This window comes from Pteropus vampyrus, unplaced genomic scaffold (genome assembly GCF_000151845.1).
Source record: "Pteropus vampyrus isolate Shadow unplaced genomic scaffold, Pvam_2.0 Scaffold8, whole genome shotgun sequence".
Lineage (NCBI taxonomy): Eukaryota > Metazoa > Chordata > Mammalia > Chiroptera > Pteropodidae > Pteropus > Pteropus vampyrus.
The window spans coordinates 4,379,593-4,391,089 of record NW_011888789.1 but is presented as its reverse complement, the minus strand read 5'-3'; the positions used below and the strand labels follow the sequence as shown (position 1 = coordinate 4,391,089).

General features: G+C 44.3%; 1 protein-coding gene across 1 annotated transcript in view; it reads left to right on the top strand.

Moving 5' to 3' along the window:
* The first annotated feature begins 6 nt into the window (after positions 1-6).
* PRAG1 (PEAK1 related, kinase-activating pseudokinase 1) overlaps positions 7-11,497 on the top strand; it is a 47,703-nt gene continuing 36,212 nt past the window's right edge. Inside the window, exon 1 of the mRNA XM_023538236.1 lies at positions 7-3,020. Coding sequence (XP_023394004.1) covers positions 1,393-3,020 — 1,628 coding nt within the window. The 5' untranslated portion in view covers positions 7-1,392. The remainder of the gene's footprint in view (positions 3,021-11,497) is intronic.

Below are 11,497 nucleotides of genomic sequence, written 5' to 3'. Positions count from 1 at the left end.
TAAAATATTGGCAATAATTCTTTGTTATCATCCAGTTCCTAGCTAGTGTTTGTATTTCCACCTGTGAAGCTTAGATTTTACCAGCTTTGGCCTAAGATTACTAAAACCAGTTCCATCCCTAGAGAGTAGATTATTCTGCTCATCCCACAGGTAATGCTTATTTAATTATTTAAATAATTTAAATAATTATTTGGAGGGTATGGAGAGCCTGCTGCCTCCAGACATGTCTGTGAAGCTGTATGTCTAAGATATATTCTGAGAACTGCTGGCAACCTGTTTGACCTAGTTCTAGTTTTCCCAAACCATCGTAGAGAGTGGAACAGGAAGAATGTGTGAGCTTATGTTTAATCAGAGGTCAGTGTTAAGTTGGGGAGGCTTAATCGAAGAAGACTTCTGTGGGTTGCCCCGAGCTCTGTGTTCCCACAGGACTGCTCCGTTTGGGGTAAGCTGGTTACATCCATTCACCAGGCCATTTGTGCTACCTTCAACCTTCACAGACATAAGCCAGGGACTCTCAGTTCAGAATCATTTGGGAAAGGAGCCAGATGCAGGTCCTACTTTGAGGCTGCTTCTAAAAGTGGGAGTAGGGGGAGACTTAGACGGGAAGGAGGACGGGACAGTGAGTTCAGTGATCGGAATGGTCAATTCACATCTATCTCATAGTTGTAGTCCAGCCACTTACGTGGACTCAGGCTGAGGTCACTGCCTGTAACTGGGAGAAAGAGTTCTTCGGCATGGCCCAGCTCAGAAAGTACCCTTCATCCACCTGCCCCTGCCCCCGTCACCCACCCAAGGTATTGTAAAAAGCCTCATGACTTTGGTTTCTTCGGGAATGTACTGTGACACGGTTATCTAAGGACTAACACAAAACAAAAATTAAACAAATCCCAAAACTCAATTTTCAAAGCCCGTAGGAGAACTTGTCTCATCCGGCAGTTTCAAGGGAGAAGGCAAAATGTTCTTTTTGAGAATTATTTTCCCCTGCTTCACAGATCTAAGCCAGAAGAATGGCAGACCAGGGTGGGAAGGGCAGCTAGTGTCTGGGAAGACCAACGGCTCCATGGGGGCCGCAGCAATGATGACAGGGCCGTGGGGAGATCAGAAGGTAGGCGTGCTGCACAGCTTCTCCACTGCAGCACAGAGGACAGTTTACAATGTCATGGCACTTCCCTCTCGCTTTTCCTCTCTCCCTTTTTTCTCTGACAAGGTCTAATGTAAGCCTTTCGCCTTGGGTCTGTGTAGGTCATTTGGAGACGGCCCCCCGGCAAGCTCCCCCTCCCGAAGCAGGAAGACCTGCCGGTGGTTTACCTGGGCAGTTTCCGCGGTGTTCAGAAGCCTGCCGGGCCATCTGCCTCTGCAGATGTCCACCCTCACTGCCCGCCTGCATATGCCATGGTCGGCCTGCACAGCCTAGAGGCCCGGGGGGAACACAACACCGCCTTCCACCCAGTGAGTTTCCCTGATGAGAAAGCTGGGCGAGAAAATAAACCTGTGTTTTCCTACCAAGAGCTGAACTCCACTCAGGAGAGCTTCCGCCAGAAACTGGCTGCCTTTGGCGGGAAGACATCTGGCTGCCACAAGGGCCCTGGGCCTTACCCCTCTCCTCCGCCCCTGCGGGAGTCTCTGCCCACGGAGGATGACAGTGGTCCAAGGCGCTCACCCTCGGGGGACAGTGAAGGGGGAGAATATTGCTCCCTCCTGGACTGTCGCCCCGGGAGCCCAGGCACCGAGGACACTCCACAGGCTGAGGGTCCCCGGCGCAGACATGGTGGAGAGGGCCGCTCGCCAGCCGAGGAGGAGAAGCGGGTTTCGAGCTTTCCAAGGGAATGCTGTAGCCAGGGCCTGACAGAGAACTCATCCCACCTGGGCCCCAAGCAGCTGTCCCTTGCCTCAGAGGCTGCCAGTTCTTCAGACGGCCTCTCGTGTGGGAGTGCCAGCAGTGGCACCAGCAGCCCCTTCGCCTCCCATCTCGAGAGCGATTATTGCTCCCTTATGAAGGAACCTGTGCTGGGGAAGCAACAGGACTCTGGCTGCCACGTGGTGACTTCTAGCAGGTGCCTTGGGCTGACTGGGGAGCCCCAGCCGACAGCCCACTCTAGAGAGTCTGTGCAACCTGAACCCATCTATGCCGAGAGCACCAAGAGGAAGAAGGCAGTTCCAGCACCTTCCAGGCCACAGGCAGCAGCTGCTCAGGGCCAGGTCCGGACGGCTAACACTTGGGCTCAGAAAACAACATCTGGCTGGGGCCGAGACCGGGAAGGCCCAGATATGGGCCCCAAGGTGGCAGCCACCATCACAGTCATGGCAGCCCACCCAGAAGAGGACCACCGGACAATCTACCTGAGCAGCCCCGACTCCGCGGTGGGGGTGCAGTGGCCACGCCGGCCTGTGAGCCAGGACTCTGAAGCCGGTGACGAGGAGACTTCTGATGGGCAGGGAATGAGCTCCAGGGAAGGCCATTGTCACGATGCCAGTGAACACATGTCCAAAGGGAGGCCTGCCATTCCTCCCAAGCTGTCCAGGAGTAGTCCTGGAGGGTCTCCGGTGTCACCATCTGCCTCCCCTCTGTCTGACGTCAATGAGGGGAGCTCCGGGGGTGGCACTGGGCCCCAGCCTTCATCCAGGGGCCCCAGTGACCCCGCTCCTTCCTGCCGGGCCAATGGTGTCACTGACCGTGACTCTGTCAAGTGTCCGGGGCCAGCCAGTACCGCCTCAGCCTTAGACCAGAGGCGGCCTCGGTACCATACTGGGGCCTGGAGTCGTCAGTGCCGGATAGAGGAAGAGGAGGAGGTGGAACAGGACTTGCTGAGTCAAGGCTGGGGAAGAGAAATGGAAAATGGCACCACGGACCCCTCAAACTCCTCTACCTGGCACCGTCTCTGCCCCACAGATGGCTCCTCAGGGCAGAACAATAAAGCCATTACTGGGATGAGCAAATCTGCTTCCTTCGCCTTTGAGTTCCCCAAGGACAGAAATGGAATTGAGGCCTTCTCACCACCTCCGCCACCTCCAAAGTCACGGTGAGTACCAGTGTCTGTGTGTGACTCGGGCCGGCCTGACAGGACACAAGGCTCTTCTAGGAACCTTGGCCTTTGCCACTGGTACTGAAGGGCTTCAGGCCCAGGCTCTGAGTCCCGCGCCCCAGGACCAGTGTCTGCCCAGAGGCCCTGGTGTCTTTATGGACATTTCCGAGAGTTGTTGCTCATGTTTGTGTGCAACGAGCAAACCTACAAGCAGTGCCCTGCTCGGGACTGGTTCTTTGGCACAAAACTTTCCAAGAAGCCCTGCCAAGCTGTCGCTCTTTCCCGGTGCCTGTAATTGTATTCTCTGGCACTCTTTTTCTCCCCATTTCTCAGAAGTATCTTCAGTAGGCTTTTTCAAGGAAACCCGGAAATTCTCCACTTATTTAAACATGCAAAAAGAAGGAAGCTATGCTCCAGAATTTGGAGAGGCAGAGAGATTGGGAGGCAAATGGGGCAATGCCAAAAGTGTACTCCAGAAACTGTTACCTTGATGGCGATTAGTCTTTGGGCCCAAAAGCAAAATAGTAGAAGGCTCTGCACGTGGTTTTGTGACTCTCGGATGTGGGTTTTGAAAGAAAAAAAATGTAGTTTTATTTTAGAATACTGAAATTCACAGCTTTCTCCACCGCTTCACTGCTATCCCCTGCCAGTTTAAAGTACCTTTCAAAGGCCCAAACATAAATGCTTTTTTAAGGTACTTGTGCATGGAATTTAAATTCTGGAAAAAAAAAAAATTTCCTCTATTAAAGCAAAACGATTCCTGTCAGGGAAAGGAAGGAGAAACCTGCTGTTTTTCAAAAAATGATGGCCTTTCTGAACAGGCTCTCCAGTCCTGTTGTTTCCAGCGTTTCTGTTTCAGCCTGTGTGCCGCCGGGTTGATGTCAGAAGCAGGGAATTGACCACAGAGAGAAGCAGCTGTGACACTTGACTTTGAACATTAAGGCATCAGAGGCTGTGAGGCCCTCTAACGTGGACTTTTTTTCATGACCATGACTTTGTTCTGGTATTGCATCGACCACCTGCCATGCAGAGTAGAATCCTCCAGATCCTCACGGGGTAGCAGACTCTCTCTGGCTACAGTTTTAACTACCTGAGTGAATGAGGGGTTCGGCAGCTAAGAAGAGCTCCTATATATATGGCACTTACTATGGGTTAGGCACAGATCTAAGAGAGTTAGACATATTTACTCATTGGATCCTCAGAACAGCCCTAGGAGGTAGGAATTATCGTTCCCAATTTACGGATGACCAAACAGATAGAGCTGAAGTAGCCTGCTGAGGTTACACAGCCGTACGTGGCAGTCGGGCTCTAGAGTCGGTGCCCCTAAACACAGAGGGTACATCAGCAGACACAGGAAGTGAGCGGGGCATGAGAGTAAAAGGTGGACATGGTATCTGTCTGCCGCAGACCTGGGTAGGTTAGTGAGAAACACAGGTTTTGGCATTAGAAAGTCAAGCGTATACTGTGTCTGTATCACTGACAGGCTTAGTTGATCTTGAGCAAGCCTCTCACTGTAACTGAGCCTCCAAGTTACTTCTCTCTAAAATGGATAATAACCATACTTTTATAACTACACGTTATTGAAAGGCTCACATGACATGAACAGAATCCAACGCAGAGGTTAGTTATTATGTAGGCAAAAGCTGTTGACTGTGGCAAGGACACCCACATTTTGTAGGAACAAGCCAGAAACACCACCTGAGCCTTGGATAAAGAACTAAAACATTCTCATTTAAGAATCACAGGGCTTGAGGATACCCCAGTCACCATAGTAATGTGTTAAATTAAAAACAAAAAACAAAAAAAAAATACCCAAGTAAAGTTAAAGATTTAATTGGTCTTATTAAATGATTCATGAATTGGGCAGCTTCCCATCCAGTAACTAGAAAGGTATTCCAGGAGCTTTACAAAATGGAAGGCTTTTAGAGGCAGAAACAGGGTGCGACAAGGCAGGCAAGGGGAAAGCAGGGGGTCTTATCAGGCAGATTACCTCAGTAGGGTTGGCCAGGAAATTCCAAACTGGTTTAAAATTCTATTCCTGGGAAAGGCTGAAACGGCAGTTATATTAGGTATTAAATCTCGGTGGGGCTTAGCAGAAGTGACTCCATTCGGGCCTGCTGTTTCTTTTTAACAGTTTCCCACTTTTGATCAAACCCTGAGCCTAACTGAGAGATGTAGTCAAAATTTAAGGCATCAGTGCCACTCTCAGCTACCACTCTATAGTTTTGGAAACTTTTATTGGTTCTGCTTTTTTGCTGAATCTCTGTGGCATTCACAGGTTACCACTTCTGGTTTTTTAGTTGGTCATTCTCTTTGTTTCTTTTTCGAAGTTCCAGTGTTAGAGAGATTATTTGCTTGGTGATTAGTGCCGGTGAACATCGTTCAAAGCTTTTGAGAGAATACAGTGCACCAGAGAGATTACTGTGATAACTGCAAGCAGGATAATTCCTAATGTTTGGAGGGCACTTTGAAGCCAGGGTCCCCGAGACCTAAAACAGTCAAAGAAAGAGTCTGTGGAAGGAGTCGCCCTTTTAAGACAAGTGACTTGCTCAGTGATCTTTTGTTGCTAAGTTTCAGGTTCCCCAGAAGTGTAAATTCGGGTATAGCAGACAGTGTTGGCCACAGCACAGACACTTCCTTGCTCAGCTAAAAAATAATCCTGTTATCACGAACAACTTTGGCCAGAGAGTTTAAGGATTTTTTGCTGTGCAGCTGTTGCTTTAACAGCGGATTCCTGCAATATTTTCAAGGGCTAGAGAGAAGTTCCTGGTTATAGCCTCATTGATATTCATTCTTAACCAAGGAAGTAGAGATCTGTCAAAGCGAGCTAATTTTGAATCGTGAATGCCTCCTGGTAGGTCCCTTCTAGAACAGTTAGGGGCAGAGTTAGATAACCTAATAAGCATTTTGCAGCTATTCTCTAGTCATCTGGGCATTCATAGGCCCAAGGAGAACGATAACTACCACAGATAAAGGTAAATCCTGTCAGGAACAAACCACGTCCACTAAGGTGGAATTGCCAATGGAGTCATTCGCGGAAATTGTTGCATTTGGCTCTTCAAGCCAGGGGTCAGTTAAGTTTCCTCCTATCCTGAAATAAATTTTTTTCTAAATTTCAGAGGTTACCCCGCCTTAGCAATGGCCTGGGAGATACAGGTGATGGCATTATCTTTTACTTTGGCCAATGCCAGAGTAAAGGAAAGAAAGAAAAGAAAGAAGGGTTTTATGTTTAGCTAAAGCAGGAAGTTTTGACCTGGCATCTTGGGCAGAAGCAGTCTACATCAACGTCGGCTACTTCTCTTCCTAGTCCAGTATTTGCATGAAAATCATAGTCATCCTCCTCAGTTCATTCAGCCCATGTAATTAATTCTTGCCCTTTTCGAATCAGCTTTTTCTTTTTTTTCCTTTTATTAGTTTTGGAAATTCCAAGTCCGCTCTGCTCCACAATCTCAAAGGCATCATGAAGCTGCCCTTGAAAGTCCCCTCCATGAATCTCCTTGCAGATAAAGCACTTTGCAGGAACACTTTGGTGAAGCATCGGAGTAAAACAGTAACTGTAAATGACAAAAGACTTAAAAATGCCCATTGTTAAAGATCTGATGAGAGTTCATCAGTAATGGCACTGATAAGGAAATTTGGTCATTCTTGTAACATGCAACTTTTTATAACATTATACCAGAACATATCAGACTTTAGGAATTGCATATAATTTCTAGAACACTATAACATATATTTATACTAACATGACATAAATAAAGCTTAGTATTACTTCTTATTGGACAATGCTTTTCGTATCATATCAGATAAGCCTAATTAGTTTAACATCACCTCCTTTTTTTTTTTTTTTTGAGAAAAGAGAACAAATGTTTTAAGATGTTCTAGGAGCACCCTAGAAAATCCCAAAGTTAGTTCAAAGTCAGAAAGACTTTATTTAAAATTTGATTTGGGGAAGTTTGTTAAAAAATGTCAAAAGATTTCACGGGCAAATATAGAAGGTTACATAGTTCTGAGCAAAATTCAGCTCTAATATCCAGAAGACTAGTTTTACCAAAAACACACATTCTACTCTCCTTGTATACAGAGTTGTTGCCCTTATTATTTCTAGTAATAATTAGAAATAATACGTATAATTAATTACATATATTAGAATTCTTAACCCTTAAAAACCTTTAATTTCTAGTGAAAACTAAGAAGTAAGCAATTATGAACTGTCTTTTACATTAGCATTTTGTGGATTAGTAGATTTATAAATATTTCTTGTAATTTCTAGAAATGCGTTTTCTCGTAGAAAACTTCTCGGCATGACACAAAATAGGTTCATAATAGGCCCAAATATCTTTAATTTCTCTCTAAAAGGAAGCCAAAAGTGGAAAAAAGACAATGTTCGGTAATTAATATTTCAGTATTTTACGTTATTTGGAAATGATCTAGATATTTAACAAATTTCCATCATTTAGCTTAAACTTAGCAAAACTTTAAGGTTTCAGGTTACTGAAAAGATTTGGGGAAACTATTTTTAAAATGTACCTAAAAACTTTTTATCCTACTTATATTTGTTTAATTTACATGGCCTTAACAATTTTGTTTAGATTACTTATAAAATTTTCCAAGATGGTAAAATGTTGGAAGGTCTTTGAGGGACATACAAGGTTAATTTCACATAATGTCCTCACGTGAGCCTTCTGTTAAGTGGGTCCTGTTTCTAAGGATTAGCCTCACCTTTGAATAAAGATAAGGGGTCTCATGTATGATGTTCACTCTGAACTCTGGAGAAAGGAGTTATTTCGTTCAGGGCAGTACTACTTTTTAACTTAAACTTAGATCCACTGCTTTCTAGGGCCATTATGGAAGAATAGAGAATGATTTTCTGGTTTGCCTACGGTTCTGTTATGCAAAACTGACTCTCACTTGGAGGGAAAAAAATAGATGTCGAGAATGCCTTGGCTTTTCTGTGATCTTGTTTTGAATGTTTGGCAACCGCTTATCTGTCTGCTTGAGATATTGTCCTCTGTAAACTCCCATTAGAGTTCCTGAGAAACCTCTCGCTATAATGCCACGTAGGGCAAAGGCTCTCCGTGCTCATTCAGCGTGCTGACAGAGCTTTAGTGGTGTCGAAGCGTGTGCCCAGCTCACCTCATGGGCAGAGGAGGCAGAGTCTGGGGAAAATTCTGTACCTGCTGCTGCCAAGGCAACCTCCTGCACACCCAAGCTCACACTGCTTTAGACCGATGGACCCCACCAAGTTTTGGGGTCACCTCTGCTCCGATTTAGGGCAGAATTAGAAGGTGAGAGGTAACTAGTACTGCTGGTTAGGAAACTCAAAACTGCAAGAAAGAAGTGTGGACTTCTTAGTTTAAATGTCATGGTCAAGACTTAAGGCAATTTTATGGAAGCAGCAGTGCCTGGGGAAATAATTAAGATGCAAAAGAATCAAATTTATTTCTGCCTTGTATTTCTTTGCAAAAGAAAATCTGGTTTTAAATGATTATGGCTTTTGAGTGGCAAGGTCAGTTGAGGGAAAGTCATCTGATTAGTACAGACAAACATTTCATGACGAAACCCCAAATTAGGAAGATAGGACTGAACTGGGAGGTGGAATTAGTGGAAGACAAGTGAATGAGAAATAAGACAAGTTTGTACGGTTTCAGTTTCAAACAGTCTGGTCCTCGTGAGACAGATCAAAAAAAGCAAAGTTTCTCTGAGAAAGTAAGAGATGACTCTGTTTTGTAGTCATCACTCATGCTAATTGTAATGTTCAGCCACCACTTAACTGCATTCTCCCCCTCTGTGGGGATTCTTGGGACTAGAGACTGAGCCTGGCCTCGGGCTTTTGGTCATTCTTAATTTTCCCTTCCCATGTCGCTTCTTAGCAGACGGGTGGTGACAGTGTCATAGATGCAGCTTTCTTCTGTCCACAGAAATAGCCACTATGCTAATTAGAGGAATCAAAACAACTTAATTGTGTGGTCTCTCAGTAACATGGTCTCCCAGCATGAGCCCTGAGGATGGGAGCAGAATCAGTGAGATGTGTATTTGCCTCCAGACCCCATATCCAATCCTATTAAAGCTTTATTCTTGAGGCACTTTCTACTGTGGTGGATTACAGAGGGATGACAGCAATTTATTAGGATATCCCAGTCTTGATACATAATGGGCTTTTCCATGCAGCATTTTGAAAGTCCGGCTTTGTATTAGAAAGCACTATATGTACTTAGAGAATCTTCTCTGGGTATGTTTAGCCTTTTTGACAAAACTGAAATAAGTCAGAGGAGGTTGAGTTGGCCCAGTGAAGAATGAATACTGGAAATACTTCATGGGGAGGATCCTCCTCCCCTACGCCCGCCGCCATACACAGAATTTGGCAAACAGAACAGAGTACCTGTATCAATAATGCAAATTTATATTCTATTTCATGCCAGGAGCAAATTAATCGTTGACCTTTTCTCATGAGTTTGTGGTAGAGCCTGAAAACATTGGATATCTCATGATGCCACAGCAATTAAAATTAATACCTAGCTTTTTATTCTGCAGTTTTTAAAAGGTCACTGAGTTGAACAGTAGTCTATATAAAATATTTACTACATTCTCCCCATTTTTGAACGTGTATCCATGGCTAAGGCTATGGATTAGAGATTCTTTAATTCATCGATATCTACTAATTGCCCACTTTCTGTTGCACTCTATGCAAGATGCTAAAAAGCCAGTGACTGCCCTTTAAGGCCCCTGAAGGTTGATGTGATTAAATTAGCAGATGTGCAATATGACCAACAAAGGCTCACCCCTGCTTTGATTCCCTTTGATGAGACTGGTTATCGTCGCATCTGGATTCTCCCCACATTCTGTGTTCTGTTCAGTATCATTTCTCAGCTTGGTGCCCAGGAGTATTCCTTCCTTTAACTATCTTTTGACCTGATCCAAGATCAAGATCAAGCTTAGTACAGGCATATAGATAACCATTTACTAAAGAAAAAAGAAGAGCCAGATGCCCCTTAAAGATAAAGAGCATGCTTAGCCATCTGTAATTCCGTAATATCCTTTTTGGTGCCTGGCGCAAAGTAGATGCTCAAGAAACTTTTGTTAAATAGACAAAAAGCAGAGACAATAAGCAGAGACCAGTCTCTGTTTATTTTGATTTTTCCAAAATCACCTAAATCTATGCTCTTCACATCAAGAAATGTTGAAGAAAGTAACAATAGCTTTAAATATTTGTATCAAAGTTTCTTTCTGAAACCCAGGTCTCCACAGTGCTCCACAGTACTCTGTTCATTCCTCTGTTTTGGTGGTTAACACAGTGTGTCCTCATCGTATTAAATTGGATCCATGGTTGTTTCTCTTGAAGAATTTGTAAACCCCTTGGTGAACAGGGACCATGTTTCATACATTTTTCTTTGACTTTCCCACAGGATACCTTAGCACAGTGCCTGGGATACAGTAGGTATTCAATAAAGGATTACTGAATTAGAAAAAGTTAAGAGTGAACTACAGATTTTTCACCGGATATGCTATTGTAATTCTGTGGCTACCCTTGTTCAGTGGAACATTGTCATCTTGGGTTAAAGAAACTGAGGTTAATAATTATTAATGCTTCAAAGTGGGCAAACTCCATTTGGGCACAGTGCATCCTTTCATGGATTAATTACTCCTAATGATTGTACATTTCACTTTTGCTACTGGGCTTCCCTACTCCGCTATTTTTTTTTTTTTTTTTTTAAGCTGAACAGGTGTGTGGAGCCAGCCCTCTCTTGACACAGAATGTTCCCTTCAGGTAGTAATCACCTAAGGATGTTTTTTTTTTTTTCCCCACCAGTGCGTTGCAAGGAATTCAAGGGTGTGGTTTTGCTTCTCTGAGAATGGATTTTCCATGTTTTTGAGGCAGGTTGGAAAACACATGCAGGGGCCATGTGATCAAACCCCCTTCGTCCATCAGGTGATCAGAGAGACTTTGTTCCTAGAATGGCCAGCCTACTTTTTGGGTTTGGAACTCACTGATTAGTGAGAAAGTTTCTCTCTTTGTGGCACAAGTAATCTGTTTCTGTTTTGGGATCGTTGTTGTGCTCGTGAGAAGATTGGCATTTTTTTTTCTGTCAGGGTTGATAGATCAGCTACAAAGAATATTCAGCAACCCTTTGTGCAGCTAGTGACTTTCAGAGTTTAAGATCAGAGTCTTCATCCTCTGTGCTGAAATTGCTCATTATTTCTTTATTGACTTGTGGGCAGATCTCTAAAAATATTGGGCGTTAAGGGTGTTCATGTGGTTTTCATACAAATCTGTAAAATTCCCTGCTTCAATTAGCTTTTATTTAATGCCCCGGACGGCTTTTTCTCCTTGCTTCTCTAAAAGGCTGACATATGTAAACAACTGTTCTTTAGTGGGAGAGAAGTGGAACTTTCAAACCAAAGGTTACTTTAAAAAAGTCCTTCCCTTTTTACTCAGATATTTTACTGTCCAGCTAATTTTAGTACCTTGCACTATC